Raw genomic sequence first — 24208 nt, 5'->3', positions numbered from 1 at the left:
TGTAACTTTTTAAATACTTTATATTTTTAAAAGAAAATGCTGACAAGATGTTTATTGTTTTTCTTCTCTTTTTACACAAAATAGGTTCGTCCTTAAAAAATAAAGTCGAATTTAAATTTACTGTTTTACCTGCACATGATTTGGTTTAATTATTTTACCTGACAACAACTACAGCTTGAATTATGTGTATGTAAAACACGTATCTCCGTGTCTTCCGGTTTTGACTGAGTGCTTGAATCATAATTAGGGCAGGTCTTTTGATAAGGTTTGCCTTTGAGGCAAATATCATGTGTCCGTAAATTTGTCTTTTCATATCCACCCAGCAAGTATATCAGGTATACGTTGTTATAAGGTGGGGACTTCGATCATTTCCAATCTATAGCCCATGGGCTAAATCCAGCTAAAAATGAACACCAGGGCTTATTTCGGTTTCAAATATTAATTTGTCTTTTCATGTACTGTAGGCGTATGTATGGTTATATGGTGGGGATCTCATTAGTTTCCAAGTTATGGTGCAGGGTCAAACATTTCATAAGAGTAGGCTGGCTTCTATGGTCAAAATAAGTTGCATGCATTAATCATAATTTTCATCCCCAACTCTTGTACACATGGTTATATGGTGCTAGCCTCAAAAGTTTTAAAATTGTGATACAAAGGTAGGTATTGACCCTCCGTGCAAACTGATGTGTAAATTTATATTTAATGCCGAGTAAGTGTGCATTATGGGCGTCGCCAAAGAAATCGCAATAGTTTCTATTATATTGACCAAGGGCATACGTTTTCTTGAGGATGGGGATAGACTGACGCCGTGTTATCTCCTCAAGTGGTTTCTATTGATTGATCACATATGGCAATTTTCAGGAGTTACTTGAAATTTATGTAAAATCACCTCTACCCCTTTAGCCCTACCATACTCGGGGCAAGGTATTTTTATTTTTATGCTAAAACGTAATGGCTACAGTAATCCGAGTTTCCTGTGACCCTTCCCTCTATATATTTGATATCTGGGCATTTATGTTAACGCATATCATGGCTTCAGTAGCATTAGTTGTAGTTGCAGAACATTACAATTTAGCAACTAAACTAATAGTAATAATAATAATAATACAAATAATACAACTATTGCGACAATGATGGTGGTGGCTAAAATACGAAAACAATTACTTTTTTGAGCATGATTTATCCTTCATGCTCGTTTTCAAAAGATTGCCAGGTGATAAAAACAAACGGGATTGTGCAATTAGTATAATATAGTAATAATATAAATAACAGGACTATTACGATAATGGTGGTGGTGGCTAAATTTACGACACTGGGCCAATGTTTTAGGTCAGAAATAGATATACCAATGTGTACATGTTTATTTTGCGTTGTTTACTAAAAGTATATATATCTGTATTTTGTTTATTTCATATGCTGATATGTGTCTCTCTTTTATCCACAGCCGTCCGTAAACCCGACTACAATGGCGTTGTGGTGACAGAAGACACGTTGCTGGTCATAGACGAGAATGCGAGGAATCTCCAGATTTACAATCGACATGACGGTAAACTGTGTACATCACACGAACTGGAGTCCTATCCCACGGGTGTCTGTCTTATTAGTAAGACCGAAGTTGCTGTGTGTCTGGATGACAGTAGGATTGTAATCATGTCATTGAAATCTATACATGACGTAAAGCGGGTCAAAACATTAAATGTAAGGACAGGATTTCGTTACTGTGATTCAGTGGCAAAATTGAATTCAGACAAACTCGTTGTCAGCGGTAGGAAATGGGACGACGGCATGTTGTACTGGTGTGTTGTAAACCTTACAGATGGACGTGTAGACTCAACTCACATGGTCTGTAAAGGGGGCTGGGATAGTCACTTGGCCGTAAAAGACAACACTGTCTACATCTCGTGTGGGTCTTATGACTCCACTACTACAGGTGTGTATGCATATGATATTTTTAATCCACACACACCAAAGTTTGTGTATCAACATGATGGATTTATACCGTACTCAATAATGGTTGATAGGAGGAATTTCATTTACGTGTGTGACAGGAACTCAAACAGAATTCATCAGCTGACAGACAGCGGTCAACTAGTGACCATACACACAGTGTCATCAAGTCCCATTGGAATATTCTATGATGACCAGCATGGAGTACTTTACACCACAAGCAGGAACAGTAATGTGATTACTGTCTACAGACTGGAATATTCAGGTAATTCCATTTTATTTTATATCACACGATAACGAAAACTAAATATTTTATTTATTTACAATTCCTAATTCACATTTGGATAATAAATGTAAGTTATACATATTACAATTAGAACCTAATTGTAAAGACAAACAGTTTAAAATATGTAAAATGAAATTAAAGTGTAATAAATATTTATTTTTTATTCTCCAGTTTGTAAACTCGAAGTGACGTTCGTCAAACATAATCATTTTTTATTGATTTTGACTGCAAATATAATAATAGTTGTTGTTTTAAAATTTAATACCAATATAGTTGTACTTAATTAAATTAATTCATGATTGTTAAGCTATCTGCACTTTAATTCTTACTATAATATTTCATGTAAAAATTTTAATTCTCTATGGACTGTCACAATGGCGGCTGGCTAGCTAGCGTTCATCATTACCAGTGCGGGGCAATACACAGTTTTTTTTTTTGTCCAGTAGGGGGCGCTTTCATTGAGAAGCCATTTGCACGCGACCGTCAATCCGGGTTACACCGGAAAGCACTCTTGGGTTACAGCGTCTAAAATGCCGCGTTTCTCATGTTCTCGCAGGTTGCATAATCTCGCGGTATTGGATATTTCCATTTTACATAGACACTTGAACAATCTGCCTTTCGTTTATAACAGATTCTTTAAAAATGTTTTCTTTTTGTGAAAATAAATAAGAAACTTATTGACCAGTAGAAGACGTATCAGATATCTACTTTCCTCAAACGATTATTTATAGACATTTTCATCTTGTCATGCCGAAGCCGAATGGCGCATTCATATTCCGGATGATGTAGGAATAATTGAACAAACCCCTTCAATTTGATGTCCGATTGCTGAGTGTAATTTGGTTTGGACACTTGACAGCTTGGCTTTGCTTCAGATGTGCATCTTTTGAAAGACGGATCGCTCTTGGTTATTTTCACTTCCTCTTGGAAATTCCGTGATTTTAAAAGTAAAAACAAAACACAAAAAACAAACACAAAACCATGCTGACAACTTGTATTCTTTATATAATTGTTTTATATTTTATAATGTTTTAAATACATGTTTATATGCTGGTATTCCCTACTCTGGCAAGATTCACCTGCCAATTTTAAAAGTGCTTAAGTTAGGTCACTTTGATTTAATTTAAGCCTATTTTTGGGGCAAACGGCTCAGTCATTTTGTTCAGCTGTTGCTTTAAATGATGCATGATTTCCATAATTATAACATGTAAATATATTCACAGTACATGAATGCATGCCAACATGCTCTACATTATACATGTTGCAAATGCAAACAAGTTCACATGTACCAGTTACATTTTTTAGAAGCACTTGATAATTGTAGAGCAGACTCATACTGGTACTGCCAGGTTTATTTTTTATAAATATATCTCAGTTTTAATCAGATTGTAGATTTAAATGTTTGGATTATTTTTTTTTTTATGTGTTTACCAAAATTGAACACCAATAAACTGTGGTGAGCTTTTATGACAATAGATTTGTGAATGTTGCACAAGTCTCCAGTGTATTAACATGAATAACTTTGATGGCATACATTGAAATTACACTCTCTCATCAGTGTTTCCCTATACCCTCATTTGTGCTTCAGAGACCCCCAAATTTTTAATTTCAACCCCATTTTTGGTACCAAAGTTTGTTTTTTACTCAGTCTGACCCCCAGTTTTGACACCAAGGTGATTTTTTACTCTCAGTCTTGCACCTCTAGAGGATAGTCTGTCTGATGTTTCGGGTAGTCATTATTTTTCAATTTGCCTCAATGTTAACAGTAAAAATAATCCATTACATGCACAGGTGTTCCAGTAGAAATTCAGAACATGGATGAGGGATCCATCCAGCTTTTTGAAGATGCTCTAAAAGATGGAAAGGAAACAATATACAGCATAAGACTCATGGTTGTCGGACACATGGGTGTAGGGAAGACAACCCTCGTCAAGCGTCTTCTTGGAGAGGAAGTAAACATTTCCGAGAGATGTAGTACAGAGGGTATAGATGTCTATGTCAACTGCTGTGATGTTTCTTTATCGACCTGTGAATGGATGAGGCGAGAAAAGGGTATGTGGTCATACAAATATAAGATACATACATTTCTCTATTTATTCATATACCAGGAGGTGAAATGTATTGTGCTGTGCTGATGCCCCCCGCACTATTAGCAATGACAAATTTTCAAGATGGTCACCACGATGACCATACTAGAGATCTGATCTGTACCATTTTCATTTAGGACCAGCTATTCATTATGAAGCCCCTTAGTGAAAAACCTATGGTGATATGGCCATCCATTCAGGAACAGCGATACGAATGTCAAGGTAGCAGCACAAGATTTTTATTTAGAACCAAGTCAGTCATAGGGTAAATAAATGCTTAAAGTTCATATCCATTTTTCAAATAGGTAAAGCAAATTGTGATAAGAAGCTTGTGTTAATGGATGGATGAATAAAGGACAACATGCCATCCCATTAAGACATCTGATATCGGTCCAGTAAAGCCAAAAATGTATTTTTAAATAGTATTTTGACTTTTTGTATCAAAGATGTTGACCATAGGGAACGTATGTCTGGTGATATGGAAGACAATTTTTCTTTTAGAAGACAAGTAAGACTTGTATTGATTTCAGATTGAATATGTTTTAGCTGTATCCATCTTATATATGAGTGCTTTACATCTGAAGATCATGATAGTGTTTACCACCTGGCAGACATAATATACGAGACTAATGTAAAAAGGCTTTATATCTGGAGATTTTAATATTATTTGCAACCTGGCAGACATATAATATATGAGACTAATGTAAAAATTTTTATATCTAGAGATTTTAATAGTATTTACAACCTGGCAAGCAAATAATATACAGTTTATGATCCTTCTGTTATTTCAGGTTCTCTGATTTCTCCTTCTGTGATGTTAACTTTGTTCTCTTTGTGAAAATGGGCACTATCATCCTAGTTTCATTTTGTTCATGTCTATAAAGAGCAGTTACATACCACCTTGGCATTAACATTTTTGTTTGCAGGTGTAACTGTTTTTGTATATGTAAAGGCAGATCTTCAAATTTCCATTGCCAGAAGCTGCAAAGGGGGGTGGGGTTACATAATTTTTCACATAAAAATGCAAATATCCTGAATGAGACTATTCCATTTGGGACTATGAATTGTTATTGAAACTATCAGATAACTTTTCATCTCTGACATGGTATTCTAACTTTACATGAAACATCCTTTGATTTCATGCTAATTGTTCATCTGTGTTTTTGACAGCTTTCCATGAAATGGTTACCTTTGGCCAAATTATTTGATATTGTTTCAGAGCCCCCCCCCCGCCCCCCCCCCCCCCCCCGCTATTATTTTCTTATTTGCTATGAATTTTCAATTTCCAAGACTAAAATAATATTTAAAAAAATTTTACTGGGTGGTGGTGGTGGTGGTAGGGTTGGCAATGAAAGATAGGGATGGTTGGCCAACCTGAAACATATTTCTTGTTGTCTTATGTAAGTCACTACCACTCTTGAAGGAATGATCTGCATTTCTCTATCTAAATGGTGTAGATAATTTCGTTCAGGTGTACAAAAAAAACAAACAATAGATGATGGTAAACTGTGTCATGCTAGGGCACAAATCATGAGTTGTCAAAATATAACTTGGAAGGTTATGCTGCCCATGATATTTTGGAGAAGGCTGTTCCGAACATCAGCTTAAACTTGCTACAAGGGATATCGTGAAGTAAAAAATACAGGTTTATGACAGTTGAAGCAGTCCTCTTAAACATATATTACTTCTCCCAAAAGAGATTTTCTGCAGGGCTGATTGATATATTTGTGACAAGACCTTGCTTGTCAGTGTAACAATTTTTATTAAATCAAATGCTGCAATTGTTGTAATTGTGAACACAATTTATTTCTCTGTTCTAGTTTAATGAGTATGAAAGTAATTAATGTTAATTGGTTGTTATTTGTGGTTTAGCGCCATGTTTCAGTGTATGATATACTATGCTGTTATGTATATTTGATTTAATTTATATCTGATTTAATTTATTTGTAAGTTTTTAAAAAAATTATTTTAAATTTCATTATATGTCAAAATAATGTAAATTTTTTTTACAAGGAATTTTATATTTTCCAGAAATTAGTTTCATCTTAGAGTTAATCGTAAACACTGAACTTTGTATCTTATGCTGACCTAGTTCCCGACCTTGATTCAGAAATCACTGAGACAAGTAAACAACTTTTTATTTTTATCTTATTCTTAGAATAAAATGATTGGTTTTTGTCAAGGTCATAAAGGGACTACGTGCTTTTAGACGTAAATACTTCTAAATAATTCTTAAGAGTTGACCCAAATCCAGGAATGTTTTGAGTTTCAAGTTACTGTAATTCCAATTTTTATGAATGTAATGGATTTTCTGCAATATGATTGGATGTAAATGGTCACGTGATGCTGATCTGGAATTTTTTACACTTCGATCAATTCTGGGACTACTTTCGGTTTGCACTATAAATAAAAACTGCAGACACATTACTGTGAAACAATTGTTTCGTCTTTTAAATTTTTAATTCAGCAAATAAATATAACTTCTACCCTTTTTTATACATTTTCCAATATTCTTTGATTGATATTCATAGTTGACTATACAATTTAGCATTCATCTGCTACATAGCCAAGCAAAATGGCCGACTAAGGTGATTTTTCACTGCAATTTTCTGCGGAGTTTTTTGAACAATTAGATGACATGGAATTAAAAGAAATAATAGCAGCGACTGAAGCAGATGGAGATGGATTTGATGATATTGCGATGGATGGTACAAGCGCTGAAGATAAAATCAAACAGAGATTGACAGATTCCCTCACAGAGCACCCCATGACCGCCTTCACCCTAGCCATACATAACAACAACACTAATAGCGTGGGAACTGGGACAGTCGATTTTGAGGCTGCTGAGGGAGATACACCAAGATTCAAGAAATTATCTGAGGAGGACTTAAAAGCTATTGAAATAAATCAATACTCAGAGGCTACTAAACAAAACATAAAATGGGGCATTGGCGTTTTTAATGGTACATTTTTTAATTTTCTGTATATGTTTGTTTGCTTATTTTCAAACGTGTGTGGGTGTTGGTGGCATGGTGTGAATATGACCACTTATACAATAATAAAAACAAATATTTATGAGACCATTATTCAAAGACTGGATAAGTTTATAAATGTTAAAACTACAAGAATAAAATAATCAGATTATTTACATGAAATATCTTTGATGGATAGATTTTGAACATATATCATAACATATCGCATAGTTTGTTGAGATGACAATGTTTTCATGATATCTCCAACAATGTGACTAACTACCATTGAAAAATGTATATTATAATTCATAAAGTGATTATTTTGCTTCATTAAGTAATTTTGGATGTATAGTCATTAATTTCAATGAAAAAGAAATTACATAACTTTTTGCATTGCTATTCTTTTTCTCAAGAAATAAATCTTCTGTATAAATTTGAAAGACTTTAATGTTGAAGGATAAAATTAATAATGTCACTGTATTACATACATAAATTCCAACCATAAATAGACAAAATATGCACAAATTGCAGGACATGTTTTTATGTGTATTTAAAAATGATCTTGCCAAGTGTAAGAATTGTATTGCTATGAATATTTTTCTATTTACTTACAGCTTGGTGTATTGAAATTAATGGATACAAACTTGACTTCAACACAATCAGGCCAGACGGACTGAGTGGCCACTTAAGAAGATTCTGTGCTGAGGCCCAACCAAAATTTTTATCATCCAGGGTCACAAAAATGCTAGCCAATCAGGCGCAAGAATATCACAAAATTCCTTGAGAAATGTTCGTGCAGCCATTAACAGATACTTGAAGGACAATGGAAAAGATATTGACATTGTCAAAGACAAAGAATTCATAAATGCTAATTCAGTGTTAAATGCAAAACTGAAATTGAATTTAAAATCAGGTATGTCAAGGCCAACCCAGCATTACCAAGTAATTTCACTGGAAGAATTAGGAAAAATCAATGTGTATATTCAAAAATTTGACCCTGTTGCCCTTCGATTCAAAAGTTGGTATCTGCTGGCTATTCATTTTGTGACCAGAGGTATAGAATTTCACCATCAACTGACCCCAACTTCCTTAAAATTTTAAAAGGATGAATCTGGAATGGAGTACATGACTCTAAATCATGAAACACTTCATAAAAACCACCAAGGTGGTGTTGATGCAAAGCTTGAAGAAACATCAGACAAAGAATGTATGCAACTGGTACAAACACTTGTCCAGTGAAATCTAAAAATTTTCCTTCAGAAATGTGACAAGGCAGCAAAGGCATTATTTACACAATGCAGTAAAGGATCACTAAGATCTCCTGAATTCACTGACAAATGGTATACTTGTGAACCAGTCAAACCAAAGCAATTCTCCTCATTCATGCCAGACATCTGCAAGAATGCAGGAGTGCAACGCTATACTGGACACCCACTCCATGCAACAGCAATTCAGGCTGTGAGTGATGCTGCATTTGCAACCAGAAATATTTTGTTTATGACAGACCACAAACATGAGGAGTCTCTAAAAACTTACAGTCGAAGACCTAGCACTGAACAAAAACAACTAATTAGTTCAGTTTTGGAAAATATTGCTAATGGTGGTCAAGCTCTTTCTGTATCAGACCCAAACACGAACCCACCTTTCACTTCAGATCAAAGTCAGCAACCATCGATAAAGTCTCCAGTTAGAATTTCGAACACTCTAAGCGCTCAGTCCTTCCAGCACTCCAACACTCAACTATGCAGCCAAACAAAACATAATGGCTGGTTTTGCGAGCAACTCTACATTTAACAACTGCACATTTAATTTCACATTAGATAAATGAAAGGGTCTTGTCAAGTATTAACGCTCTTGAAAATGATATAAAATGTTACTCCTGTATAAAATTTATTTAATTAATACCTTTATTTTGGTAAGGGATAATATCATCTTGTTCATATTTCTATGTTGTTCATTGATAAAATTAATAATGATTTATGGTTTGTTTGGAAATTTCATTTAGCACACTTGTTCTATCCCTTTCAGTTGTTATCATGAAAGGTCATTGTCATCTGACGTAGCAGATAGGACTGGCTAAAATTGAACAAGAATGTTGTAAATAAATGAAATGTGTTGAATCCACTGGTAGCCATTGTTTAATATGTAAAGTATGGAGTTTCTGAAGAAACGTAACTATGACAGTAGTCACATTTCATTTCACATTAGATCACGACATGGATCTTGTTAAGTATTAACACTGTTCAGAAGGACATAAAATGTTATTCCTGTATAAAATTTATTACATTTTTACCTTTATTTTAGTAAGGAATAGCATCCACGTTGTTCATTGACAAATTCCATAATGATTTCAATTTTCATGTTGGATTGGAAATTGAATTTTAGCACACTTGTTCAGTCCGTGTCAGCTGTTATTGTGTAAGGTCATGGTCATCTGACGTACCAGATGGGACTGACTAAAATTGAACAAGAATGTTGTAAATAAACAAAATGTGGGGAAACCACTGGTAGCCATTGCTTAAAATGTAAAGTATGCATTTTCTGAATAAACGTAACTTTGACAGTAGTCAATATGTTCCTGTGAGTCTATACAGGTTGTATATTATGGGGTGATGTGAAGGGGCGAATGAAAGGAAAGTATGCGCAACTTAAATTGGAATGCATTATTGATGGAATAAGTTGATTTGACAGTAGAAAGGATGAAATTGGAATTATAAGGATTTCATTTACTTTGTGAGTGATTAGGTAAAATTTACACATCGATAAATACCCAACCATGATCATTTAATCCTATAGTATAATCTTTGTTTATAGAGATATTTCTCAGTTGGGGCTTTTTCTTTACACTGGAAAGTGTCTGTTGTGTCAGTTTGGAGTTATTATTTTTATTCAAATTATTTGGATTCTTAAAGATTAATTCTTTTCCTGGAAATATTTGAGTGCTCATGGAGAATTCTTGGACAAAGACATTTATTTAAATTTTATTCTGAAATTCAAACACCAGAATATTATTTGACTGTGGGATAAAAAAGAACTGTAGTTGATACAGCACCATACTGACTACAGTATACGTCATTGCCTTCCATTTTGGATTCTTCGTTGGGACTCAAACTTGAATTCAGTAAAACATTTCATTATTAGGACTTCTAAAATTTAATTTGTGGATTATTCTTGGATTATTTTTGGATTTGATTCTTAAAACCATGTGTTATTTTCTTCAATTGTTATAGTGTTTTTTTCCAGGGAAATAAACTATTTGTTACATTTTTCAAAGGTTGTTGTTTTCACTCTTTCTTTTGTTACTTTTTATTTGAGCCTAAACAAGTAACATAAGAATGCATAACAGTCTGCTTATTTGGTTGAGGAAGAAACTATATAATACCATGAGTAACTATTGACCCAGTGAAGATACTAGCAAGTGTTTTCATACCCACATTGGCTGATATGTAATACACATGACAATAAGGTTTTCTATATTTTCAATGATATTGAGGTTGATTACAAGATTATTTTAACTAAATTGTAGAGAGATTTGTTATTTCCCACCTGTCACTTTAAAAACAAATGTGGCAGGCAAATATAATACAGGCATAAACATTTTCGGGTACAAGAACGGATAGAAAGTTTACATTCTGGATGGCCATTGGACAGGTGCTGGATGAACAGTGAACAGATTTATGTCCATGCACAAAGAATATAATCCTTTCAGACCTTTAAATTGTACATCAGAACAAATTGGTGATAAGAACAGTAATGTTCTTATTGAACTTTGACCTAATGCTTTAAGTCAGCTGTTGTATGCAAGTAGTTTGGAAATTGTCCATGTCATGAATCAATTTTACGCATTTTAGAAAGGACATCCCGGTAATACTGAATTTGCATAAGATATTGCTCACCAGGTTGAAAGAGCAACTAGAAGTGACATGTTATTCTTTAACCACTTGTTCTAAATATGTGCAGACAAGGATGAATTTTTGAGCCATCATATTAACCTTTGACTACAAGTATGTAGTATGTTAGCACAGTATATATCGTTATGTGTATCATATTTTTAAAGTTCTTTTTCCTTCTCTATGTATTTACACAAGTGTATATGCTGCTTGCACCCTGTATGCACCCTTTGGCTTTTAGTCACCCTCTGTTGCATGCTAACCTGCTTTGTAACATAGCTACATGGTGAGTGTTATATATAATAACCCCACATAAGCCATTAACCAGGCCACCTGGGGGTTTAGGTTAGAAGGCTTGCAGTTTTATTTGCGTGTGTACATGTGTGCATTTGATTTATCATCTTAATGATGGCTCACATTTAACAGTAGTCCACTTGCCCAAGGCCAGTGAAATTTCTCGTAATATTACATTTCAAAATTTCAATTGTTGAATTCCTAGTTAATATTGGTATGCATCCAACATTGTTTTGTGGAAAGAACTAGTGAAGATTCAGCAAGACAAGTACATTTCTCCGACTTTTCATTTTCTGAAGTATTATATTATAAGGGTATGGCAAGCATGAAGAGAAAGACATTTTTTTTTCTTTAATAGATATTAAATCTCGCATAAAATATAGACTGAGTCCATAACCTTTAAAGTATAAGCAACAGTTTTTATGATAGAAGTTGATATAAACAATTACAAATATCAAAGTATAATGTTCATTCAGAGTTTATATTAAAATTATTTTTGTTTGATGGACTAGAAAGATTGGCTAACATTTCATTACATTCATATGGGTTAACTTCAAACAGTGCCTAGATAAACACCCAATGGCTGTAACAATAATAACTAACAGCATCTATACAAAACCTTGAGAAACACTCAACAGCTTTACGGTATTAACAAATAACTATTGGAAGAGTACTGAGAAACACTCATCTGCTCTATACTTAAACTTGCACTTATTATTATTATTATTATTTGATTTCGTATTTCTATTAAATTGTAATAAACATTATTTGAACAAGGTCGGCAAGAAACACTTGATTTGGCCTGACAGGATCATGACAGTTAATGTCTGATTACAATTTAACAGATTAAGCGGATATTTAAGCTAAAGTTGCTGATTTAAAAAAACAAAAAAATTGAACGAATAAATATTCTGAAAGTTTTTTAGTTATACAGAAGCATATCTCAAAATGTAGTCTTAGTCCTGTTCCAAATGTACTATAAAAACTTTATTTTTGCATTTATTTATGTAGATGTCGTGAAATAACTATGAATTCTCATTCGCGGAAAATAATCAACAAAAGAGTTATCTTTTCTTTGCGCACTGCCTTATATGACCTTTATAGTACAAAAAAAAAAAAAAAAAATTGTAAAATATTTTCCTACGCACGTTCTAAAAGTTTTGAGCTCATAACACGGCCCTCGAAAAACCCATGAGGTCCCAACACAGAAGGTTACAAACCTTTATACTTCCTGTGGAAATCTGCAGGATTCTGTGTTTGGAACGGAAACTTTTAATGTTCGCTGGGTAGCAACCACAGGTAAAAAATCTGCGAGCGCTTGCTTTCAGGGGCAACCGAACTTTGTTACTGATAGCAAAAGAACTACACACCAATTAATAAATGTAATTAGAATCCAATATAACACAGAGTATTAGCTATGTGTACACATAACGAATATACTTTTGAATGGTCAAAATTTTCATGTCTAATTAAAAATGGTTGATACCGTAAGCGACCACTAACCATTAAGCTATATAAACAACAGAAGTGTTCCAAATGTGCCAAATCAGGAAACGAGACCAATACTTCGGCTAGTGATACATGCATTTACGACATAAGACCACCATGGAATGAAATAATTCAAGGGATGCTTTATGATCAGTGTATATGCGAATATGAAATACACCCCAGAATCATGCCGATCATCATTTTAGTATTGAATAACGGTAGGTATTAATTGATAAATTAATGTTGACTGTCAATGTTGTCAACACCCACCCACCCACCTAGGTACGAAGTAGAGGTACTAGGTCTAGTAGTTTTGGTGCTATCATTCACCCTACTGTAACACCGAGAGTTTTATGATTAATGAACTTAATTTGAAACGTATAATAATTTTTGAGGCTAGATCTCCTGCCCATTACAATAGCCTTACAATATAACAAATTTATGAATAGAACCTTGAGAAACATTCAATGGCTTCCTAATCAAGCTTGTACTTATTATCATTATTATTATTATTATTATTATTATCCATGATTTCCTATGATTATACTTAGTTATTTTCAGTAATGTGATATTACACTGTAATTTGAAGGAAATTAATTAATGGACACTGAATATAAAATTCATCAAAGTACCATACAAAGTGGAAAGTTCTATCCCAGGTTTCTACAGCAGAATGCTTCATAATACTAGCAGATTTCAATAAATATGAATAAATAACTTCACCATACAGGTTACAGAATTTTATTTCGCTCACTACATCAGATTTGAACCCAAGTTTGCTGGTAAACTGCACCCATTGTTGTGCCTGTAATCGTTGACCCCTATACCATTTTAACCCTGTATGTATATATGAGCTGACTCATTCTTTTCACCTCGAATCCAGTTATTTACATGAAATGTGAAAGTTGCATCTAGAAGTATGCCATTAGAGGATAATTATGTTTGGTCATACATGACACTGCCTGTTCTACCAATTGGATTATCTTTGCAGTTAATGTGAATTGTGTGTCTATTACTGCATTTCCTCTTCATTACAGTAACTAAATATTCTGTAACAAAACGTAGAATATAAAACGAATAAATTCTCACCAAACTGGACAAATAAATAAATATAATTATGCTTACTTCAAAATCTAGATGAATTATGTATTTATCATAGTATAGTAAACCTTACTATATATACAAGTTTGAAATCTGTTACTTTACATAAGCACCGGGGCCCCGAGTGGCCAAGTGGTCTAAAGCACTCTCCGTTACAGATCACTGCCATCTCACCTCTTTCTGCATGGGTTTGAGTCTCGGATTCAGCTAATGTGGATATGTGAGAAAGCTTGCCAGTAGCTTCTCATGGGTCGGTGGTTCTTTCCAGGGTTTTACCGGGTTCTTCCTCCACCATTAATACTGGCTGCCATGTATAGCCTATCATATGCTGAAAAATGGCATTAAACCCTACAACAACAACAACATAAGCACCATTCGTGTTAATGTTAATGTCAATGGATAACAACAAACCATACCAAGATATGCATTGTTAATTTACTACATTTTTAAAATTTCTTTTACATTGCTGTATTTTCATCTCCATTTCTGTATATTACAGTACATTACTGAAAATTACTCTATTTAGGGAAACCAACAATGCAGTAAAATAGTAAAACAACTTTCTCATGCAGGGTATAAACAACCAGAACTCTTAACAGGACATCAGAAATATGACCTGGTCCTAGCACAAATGCTGACAAGCCTATTTATACTCCTCAAGGAATTCTGCTGAAGTCTGCACCTGTCATGGAAAATTCTATCGTTTTCTGGGTAACAGCTACCTATAAAAAAGTCCTCAAGCAAAGATTGCATGGCAAGCATGAAAAATGCTATCAGTAATAACAAAACTACACCTTAACAGAATTAATAATTGTAATTGAAAAATTACATGACTTAGTATATTAGCAAAGAGTTCGGAAAATGAATATGTGTCTAAATGGTCAAAATGTGTAATACGATAAAAAATTAGCTTTAAAAATGAGTGATATCATAAGGGACCATTGAAACAAGATAATGACAGTGGTGTTCCAAATGTGCCAAACCTGGAAATGAGGGTGATTGTAACTATGATAAGCGTTCATCTATTTCACCTCATAACATCATGGATTTAAAGAGTTTAAATGATAATTTATGTTCATTTTATATTCAAGTATGGAATATACTCAATAATCATATCAACCAATTCTTGGTATTGGATAAATATATCTATTCACAAATAAATTAATATGCCCAAAAATGTTGACAACATCCACCCACCTACGGTGTGCCTTGTGGTACATCCATGAAGTAGGGTACTAATGTTAGTACTACCATCCACTCTGATTTACCACTGAAAGCTTTGTGATTATTGAACATTTTTGCAAGTACCAAAACTGAGGCTAGAGCTGATTATTAAATGTCACATGGCAAAATCACTATAGTATTTATCTGATTATCTTGGAAACCATCATGACTGAGCAGAAAACAGATTGACAAAAAAACATCAAGTAAAAATACCAAGTTACAAGTTGATGAGTAGAAATCAACATGACTGTCTATTTGATATCCCAAACATGACCAGATGCTTTCAGTAAAACATCCCAAGGATTATGGTGACTTTGTTTCCTACTGGAACATATACATTGTATTCTTAACTACAAATAATAATCTTAACAGCTGAGTCCCTTTTACAAATGAATGTAGTCATATTTTTCTAATATTAGCCTTTTATAAAGATTATTGCTGCTTGGTACAGCAATGCCATTATCATGTTGTATTAAACCAGTCAAGATCAATAGCTCTGCTTTATGGGAAATAAGGCTTTATTAACCAAGATCCACTGCTTTAGCTTCATATGAAATTAATAGACCAACACAAAGATGTGATATGGATGTGTGTACTGTAGAATAAAGAAACAAGTGACATTCTTGCATTTTTTGGATGTGCCTTTTAATCGTTTTGCCTTGTCATGTCCATTTTTTTTATTTGAAGGCTACTACAGCATATAAATTGCAAAGTATAAGTAAGTGTATATTATACACCAAAGTGATGCACCATCTAAAGATGGGATGAATAGGAAAAGGAATTAATTAGGCAATGTTTTCAAAACAAACATGCATTGAATGCTTAATTGCTGTTGAAATTATATTTGCATTTGTTGAACTTGTAATCAGATTAATGATGAAGTGTCAGTTGTTATATGATTACTAATCGCTGACTTCATAGTCTTTTCAAGGGCAGTTATTGTTTATGCATTTTATAAAATTAGAGCATCATTTTTAGATTTTATTTTCTAGCAGTGTTTACATTTGTTTGAGAGGGTTTATTTTTTCTAAGTTCTTGTACAATCCTCATTTTTACAGTTTTTGATTTTGCTTTTTATTGGTGCCATGTAGCTGTTATTGTGCTGAGATGCTGTTTACATACATCCACACACACACACACACATGCATACATACATATATACATGCACATACACACACACACACACACACACATACATTCCAATGGTAGTCTTCTTGCATTGACTATTTTGTTGTCAATCACTCCCTATCAACCCTTATGTGGTGGATGTACACATGCACCAAAAGATTGTTGGTGTTGAGTTGCTTGGTATCTACCCCATACCCCCACCACCACATTATTTAAACTTGCAGTAGCATGGAGTGACTTATCTGGCCCACCACATGTAGTGGAGAAACAAAAGAGCATTGAAGTTGTATTTTCATTTTTCATTTCCAGATTGATTTTTTGTTGCAAAGCAGTATTCAGCTGTACTATCTGTTCCTTCTGATTTCAGATTCAGAACAGGATTATAAACTACAGCGCCTTGTTAAAGTTCTAAATGAGAACTGCAAAACAAGTGAGAGCACTGCAGATCACGAACAGGTTGCAAGCTCTCCTCAACAGGAGAGAGCTGACCACAGTCCAACTGGCATTGTTGCTGATGATGACACTGATACAGAGGTAATATATCACCGGGCTCTTCAACAGAATGTTGGCCAGAATCTTTCATCTACGGCTAGTCTTCAAGAAGAATCACCTTCCACTGTAGGTCAGAGTAATCTCACCCAGTCTGAAAATAACATGATGCCTGGAAGAGAGCCAGGAGAAAGTAATGCCACTGAAAGTCATAAGACAGATCCATTGAGGGAAATGTTAAAATTGTTGAAAGAAAATCCTGACAAAACAAAGCAGGATGTAAGAAAGTATGCACGTTTAACAATGTGGGATTTTGCAGGGCAGTATGCCTTTTACACAACACACCAGATGTTCCTGACAAGACGTGCCATTTACCTGTTAGTTTCAGATGTCAGTGGACAAATTACTGATATTGTAGAAGATGAGTGTTACTTTGACACTGAGGGGAAAGTGAAATGCAAAGTTCATGGTACGTGCTGGGCTTCATCTCATCTGTAAATTCATTTATCTTGTATTTGACGCAGATAAAAGATATTTTTCAATACACAAAAAATAATCACATTCATTTGTACAACTGTAAACATTTCTTGGTTAGGATTGTAAGAACTCAGTTATATTCAGAAGAGAATATTGAGAGTACTAAAGGATTGATTCCATATGGCTGGTCTTGAAAAATTAATATAATAACCATATATTTGTTAGTTGCAACATAAAAGCATTTAAAGGAGATAAAACATGACATGCCAAGAAAGAAATGATTGATAGAATTAATTATTAATTGCACCACAAAATGTGTCATTTTTGGCTCCAGATTTGATGCTGCTTCAATGATAGTAATATCCTAATATAATTAACTAATTTCCTCATGAGCTAATTATTTCTTCATATTATTTTCATTCAGAAATAAGGACTTAGGATTTTTCCCAACAAATAGTATTTTTATGTCACTCCACTGTTTTTCGGTTGTAACTGCTAACAATCAGCAGACTTACTACTACAAAATATGTAACACCTAATTAACAGTCATTTCCTGTAAAGTCAGTTATTGTTGCAAGTACCTGTCTTTCCTTAATTTGAGTTTAGGCTTCTCATAATTTATTTTAAACTGCTGACATGCAGGAACACAAACAGCATGGTGTGAGGGACTGATATGACGTCTATAGTACAGGACCTAGGGCAGTCATTGAACTATATTGATTTTAATATGGTCAGGAGATAACCAGTAAGACCTCTATTTGTCTTGTATTTTGTGGCTATAGAGCCTTTAAATAAAAGGGGAAAACAAAATGACCAGACAAGCTTAGACTGTGACACCTTGATTGATTGCCTGACAAACAGAAAACAATACATACATTTGATTCTTTGGAAAGCTTAGTTGGCAACACCTATATTGATTGCCTGCGAAAGAAATAATTTGTAAACTTGACTTAGTGACTTTTGCATTTTACTTCATTAAGATGTTTATTTGGCAGTTAAATGGACAAATCAAAGACGAGTTGATATATGAGATATTTCAAAACTTTCATGATTGATATCTGATTTTGCAGAGTTTGTAGGTCACATTCTTTGATCTACTGGAAATGTCCGGCAAAAGCAGGAACTTCAGGTTCTTTGGTTTTAAGTCATTTCATTTTGATACACATTCAATTAAATCTGTCAGAAACTAAGTCAGTATTGTTTTAGTAAATATTTTGTCAGCAAGTAGATCTACATTATTCTTTTAATGCTTAGAATGTTAATGCTATATTTTGTTTCTTGACTTTTTTAGAGCTAGTTGAGATCTGGTTGAATTCCGTACATTCCTGTGCACCACCTGACACAGAAAACATGAATTCTGCACATTCCCCATCAACATCTTATACAGTCATCCCACCACCAGTGATTTTAGTGGGGACACATGTTGATCAAATTCCACAGGTATTTAATTTTGTCAATAATACATCACTACTGCTTGTTAGAAACTGTAATTGTATGAGAGTCAGGAATATGACAATCATTTCACTCCCCTGGCTAGTGATTGTCACAAGTCATTAAAACCTGCAGCTATAATTAGAGGAAGCTTGCAAAATTGTTCTGATTGTTTAATATGAACTCATGCAAGTTTTTGAAGTAATCAAGTAGAAGAATAAATATTGATGTTTCTTTATTATAGCTATAGCCTAAATCCATGCAAAACTTCACATACAAGCACATTTTATGGTCTAGATGGAAATAGATGACAAAGATGCCACTCAGATATCCAATATGGCTACCATAATAACCATCCTGAAAGTATTGCTATTAATATTATATCTGAGTGGATGGTCATAGCATGGGGTGTTTACTTCAGGTCATTACATAAAGTCTTGTTGGCCCTGAATGAAATTGGCACCAATCAGTTTCCAATACAGCATGACAGCACTTGTCATAAATATGTTGTTATTGCTACTTCATAATGGATGGGATGGTCATGTCAGCATCGGGTTTTCACTGAAAGACTTCTTATGATTTCTGGTTGGTCCTAGGCAAAACTGTGCCATTCTAAGACCTTGTTAGCACTATTTTTGAATGGGATGGTAAGATCAGTGTGGGTTTTACTAGAAGATTTCTTAGGATGTCTAGTTGACACTAAATGAAAATGGTGTTAGTCTGATATACAATTGACCTCAGTAGCAGCCATTTTGAAATGTTATTATCATTACTTATACTGAATGGATGGTCTTATCAATATGTGATTTTATTAAAAGACTTCTTATGATAACTAGATGATCCTAAACAAATAGTGCTGATCTAATATCCAATATGGCTGCCATGCTAGCCATCATAAAAATCTTGTTATCACAACTCTGACTAGAAATTGATGTTAGCATGGGGTGTTCATTGCAAGACTTCTTGGTTGATCTTGTTAGTCTCAAAGTAAAATGGTGCTTATCTGATGTCCAGTATGGCTACCACAGCTGTGTTCTTGTAAATCTTGTTAGTGCTGCTTCTACTGAATTGTGGTTCTTGTTGTTGTTTAAGGTTTATATGGTGGCCAGTATAATGGTATATACACGGTGGCCAGTATAATTTGTGGAGGAAGAACCACCAACTCATGGAAAGTTACTGCAAGCTTTTTATGTGTCTACCCCCCTCAAAATAGTTTGCTGTATCAACACAGGGTTTTCAGCAATATACTTTTTATGATTCCTTGATGGTCCTACATGAAGAAGTGACTGTTGAACATAGAGTATGGTTTCCACAATGACTACCTTAAAAAACTTTGTCCCTGCTTCCAGTTAATGGATGTTTATTATGACATGACATTTGCACCAAAAGATTGTTAATAAAGACTACTTTGTAGCAAATAAAATTGGTGCCAAGCTGACATCTAATTTGTGTACCATATCAGCTAACACAAAATCTTGTCATCGATGAAAATTTTCAGAGATGATTTCAACACTAAGTGGTGAAATATAGGAAATAGTCTTGTCTTGAATTTGTACATAGTCATTCTTTTTGTCCAGTACATTGTCATTCCATTTGAGGGACTCTTGTTATCAAAGTTAAGGTCACTGATCAATTTTCTTTAGGCCCTTTTCTGTACAGTACAAAATCTGGTATGCAGCTTGACTTCTCTGTGACCTTGGCAGAAAATGAAAACAATGTTCCACAGTTTTCAGCAGTATTACAGCCTTTGAGTGACAGACCAACTTATTTGCATTCCCTTAATTATGATGAATTTCAAATAAATTGCATAGCTTGTATTGTCCTGCCAACATTTCTTTCAGTGCCTTAATTCCTTCATAGGCCTTGTAGCAACCTCTCTGTGTTTTAGCTCGCTTGATAAGCAACTATGCAATGTGATGTTGATGAATTAGAGTTTGCAGTGTTTAGTCTGCATCATCATTCAACAAACATGTGACATTTGATATTTGGACCATCCCATTGTTTGTTTTTCATTCAGCAATTATCTAAATTATTATTATTGAATTTCATGTCATGGAATATCAATTACTAAATATTGTAATATTTTGTATCAGAGACAATCAGCCATTAGGTGCAGTGAGGAATATAAACACCCCCATATAACGCAAGCAGGAATGGTTACTGCAACCACTACATCAAAACCTGCCCATTCTGGACATCAGCCAACATTGTCCATCAGCCAAGAGTCTTTTCAAACATCTACTGAAAGGCTACAAAGAAAAAGAAGAGCAACAGACCAGGTCTTCTCCAGTTCCATTCAGAAAGGTATGCAGAATAGTTTTAAATGTATCATTAGACAGGGACACTGGCGATAACATCATTGTCATTATGTGCCATAGGTGCTATAATTGGGATAAGGTGAGTACACTACTGATAATATTATTGTCATGTGTAGTGGATGGACAGATTGGTATATGTGGGTAGATTACTCAGAATAAGATGGATGCAGTGGTGATAACATACTTGTGCAATGACTGGACTAACTGGCATAGGATTTTGACATCATCTTGAACATGTGTTATGGGTAGACAACTTGACATAACACAGGTATACTGGTGATAATATGCTGGTCAGAATGTGTCATGAGTAGACTAATTAGTATAGGACACGTACAGTGGTAACAACATTGTGAACATACACCATGGATAGACTAGTTTGCATATTTAGACAGGTATACTGGTGATATCATAATTGTGAACTTGCACCATGCGTAGACTACTTTGCATATTAAGTCAGGTAGATTGGTGATAACATTGAGAACATGGGTAGAGTAATCAGCGAAATATATTTCTATTATCCATTTGGCTATAACTCCATCTCGTCCTAAATTCTTCTTGGCATGCGTCTATCTACGGGAGACAATGGTGTAGCTCCAGAGTAAGTTGATGTTTTGCCTTATTTCTGGCTCTCTTTTTAGCATGCTTTATGTTTTTGTCTTCCTTGGCTTTTTGAATGCCCTGTCTGACAGCTAGGTGCCAGGTGGAACGGTCATTAGCACAGCTATTCCAGTCATTGACATTGATGTTGGCTGTCTTCATGTCCTTCTTGCAAACATCTTTGTAGCGCAGACATGGTCATCAAGTCGGTCATGCGCCTTCTGCTAACTCCCTGTATAACAGGTCCTTCTTAATGTGGCCTGGGTCCATTATCTTAACATGGCCAAGCCAGCGAAGGCACCTCTCTCTGAGAATGGAGAACATGCTGTTCATGTTGGTGCATCCCAGAACCTCTTTATTGGTGTCCTGCCACTTGATGTGCAGAATGCGCTGCAGGCATCTCAGGTGGAAGCTGTTGAGTTTCCTCTTGTGTTTCGTATAAGTGGACCATTGTTTCGCTGCTATAGAGGTGTGTGCTGAGCATGCAGGCCTGGTAGACATGCAGTTTAGTCTTCTTCGTAAGGTTGGGCTTGTTCCAGACCCTCTGGTTCAGTCTGGTCGTCACCTCAGCTGCCTTGGCAATCATGCCATTCACCTCAGAATCAATGGAGAGTGAGCTGGAGATGGTGGACCCGAGGTATATGAAGTTCTCAATCCTTGCATGGAATATTCGATTGCATAAGGGACAAGGGATGAGTGGGGCCTCTCCAGGAAGGCTGGTGGTACATGCTTTTCTGGCTTGCCTCTTCAGCTCTGCTGCTGTTGGCCTGCTAGATTCGCACAACTTGGAGCCTTTGTGCAAGAAGGAATGCCAAGTGACTTGATCACTTGCTGTTTGCTACCAGGAATCAGGGTGTATGTTGGACATTTTCAATGCAGCTTTCAGATTGTCTTTGAAGCATTTCTTTTTGACCTCCGTGGGATTGCTGGCATGCGTACAGCATGTTCCGTCCAGCATAGCTGGGACTGCATCAGGATGGAGTGTATGCTGGGGAGACCTGCTTGGGTGAGTACCTCAGTGTCTGGAACCTTGTTCTGCGACTTGATGTTGAGGATTTTCTTGAGACTTGTGGTGTGTAAGTGTTTCAGTTTCCTGGTGTGGCATTGGTACAGCGTCCACGTTTTGCATGTGTAAAGACGTGTGGGGAGCACAACTGCCCTCTAGACCTTTAGTTTGGCCTGGATGCTGATGCCTCTTCTATTCCAGACATTGGCATAGAGTCTGCACTGGCTCTGGCAATGTGGAGGTTCACCTCATTGTCATTAGTCACACTCTTTGACAGTGTGCTACCAAGGTAGGTGAAGTGGTTCACTACACTGAGTTTTTGGCCATTTATGGTTATGTTGGGCTCAACATAGGGCTTTCCAGGGGTTGGCTGATGCCGGACTTAATTCTTCTTGGTGCTGATGGTGAGACCGACGCTTGTGCAGGAACTGGGAAACTTGTCAGTGCTACATTGCAGGTCATCTTCTGAGCCAGCGTTGAAGGTGCAGTCATTAGCAAATAAGAATTCCCTGATGGTGTCTGTCATAACCTTGGTTTTCGCTTGAAGCCTCCTGTGGTTGAACAGTTTTCCATCTTTACAGTACCTGATGCCGACTCCAACATCTCCGTCTCTGAAAGCATTAGCATGGTGGAGAACAATAGATTGAACAGTGTCGGTGCCAGAACACAACTCTGCTTGACGCCATTGGTTACTGGGAATGGCTCAGATGTCCCTCCATTGTCCTGGACTCGTGCCCGCAAGCCGTCATGGAAATGTTGCACCATGGATATAAATTTTCTCAGTCATCCGTACTTGGCCATTACCTTCCACAAGCCTTCTCTGCTGATAGTATCAATGACCTTTGTCAAAACGACATAGCTGGAGAAAAGGTCAGCATTTTGCTCTTGACATTTTTCTTGTATCTTCCTCGCAGCAAACACCATGCTGATGGTCCCATGTTCTTTCCGGAATCCACACTGGCTTTCTGGCAGGAGTCCGTGGTCAAAGTGTATGGTGAGGCAGTTCAGTAGGATTCTGGCGAGTATTTTTCCTGCAGTTCAGAGCAAGGATATACCCCGGTGTTGTCACAGGACTGGTGGTTCCCTTTGTACTCATACAGCTGGTTTATGGAAGCATCTTTGAATTCCTGGTGGATCGTCTCTTGCTGCCACATCAGCGAAAACAGTTGGTGGAGCCTTTCTATCAGAGCTGTGTCCCAGTTCCTTGTAGACTTAAGCTGGGATGGAGTCTGAACCAGGGTCTTTTCCACTGGAGAGCAGACATATCACTTTATCTGTCTTGAGCAAGGTTGCAGGGTCATCCAGTCTTCAAAAATGGGTAATTGGGGAAGACAGTTGATGGCTGAAAGGCGATTCAGGACGCTGTCAAAGTGTTCACCCCATCATTGAAGAATCTTCTCTTTATCAGTAATTAGTGTGTTCCCATCTGCGCTGAGAAGGGGGGAATGATCCAGATGATCCATGCACCTCTTT

General features: G+C 35.6%; 3 protein-coding genes across 5 annotated transcripts in view; all 3 read left to right on the top strand.

Annotated features, from left to right (window-relative positions):
- The window catches only part of LOC149786966 (uncharacterized), a 39794-nt gene extending 37550 nt beyond the window's left edge, over positions 1-2244 (top strand). The window contains exon 3 of the mRNA XM_089976007.1: positions 1445-2244. Within this exon, the coding sequence (XP_089832133.1) occupies positions 1445-2244 (800 nt within the window). The remainder of the gene's footprint in view (positions 1-1444) is intronic.
- Positions 2245-4032: 1788 nt separating this feature from the next.
- Positions 4033-24208, top strand: part of LOC149786964 (uncharacterized) — a 161413-nt gene continuing 141237 nt past the window's right edge. For 2 of the 3 annotated variants that reach the window (XM_089977517.1, XM_089977516.1), the window contains exons 1-4: positions 4033-4285; positions 16785-17375; positions 18675-18823; positions 20908-21118. In XM_089977517.1, coding sequence (XP_089833643.1) covers positions 4048-4285; positions 16785-17375; positions 18675-18823; positions 20908-21118 — 1189 coding nt within the window. In that variant the 5' untranslated portion in view covers positions 4033-4047. Of the gene's footprint in view, positions 4286-13027; positions 13183-16784; positions 17376-18674; positions 18824-20907; positions 21119-24208 lie in introns of those variants that run through there. The other variant, XM_089977518.1, reaches the window with a different exon arrangement.
- Positions 5607-9858, top strand: LOC149786965 (uncharacterized). Its single transcript, XM_089977519.1, has 2 exons — positions 5607-7283; positions 7907-9858. Exons 1-2 carry the CDS (start codon positions 6959-6961, stop codon positions 8074-8076), a joined length of 495 nt encoding a protein of 164 aa, XP_089833645.1. The 5' UTR covers positions 5607-6958; the 3' UTR covers positions 8077-9858.

Source organism: Sinohyriopsis cumingii, chromosome 12, assembly GCF_028554795.1.
Source record: "Sinohyriopsis cumingii isolate HCF-2022 chromosome 12, ASM2855479v2, whole genome shotgun sequence".
NCBI lineage: Eukaryota > Metazoa > Mollusca > Bivalvia > Unionida > Unionidae > Sinohyriopsis > Sinohyriopsis cumingii.
This window is presented reverse-complemented; position numbering and strand designations above follow the sequence as displayed.

Bases quoted from the DNA above. Each gene is read 5' to 3' on its own strand.
- LOC149786965 (XM_089977519.1), top strand. From the start codon at position 6,959: ATGGAATTAAAAGAAATAATAGCAGCGACTGAAGCAGATGGAGATGGA. The intron at 7,284-7,906 runs GTACATTTTTTA...ATTTACTTACAG, and splicing joins GGGCATTGGCGTTTTTAATG to CTTGGTGTATTGAAATTAAT.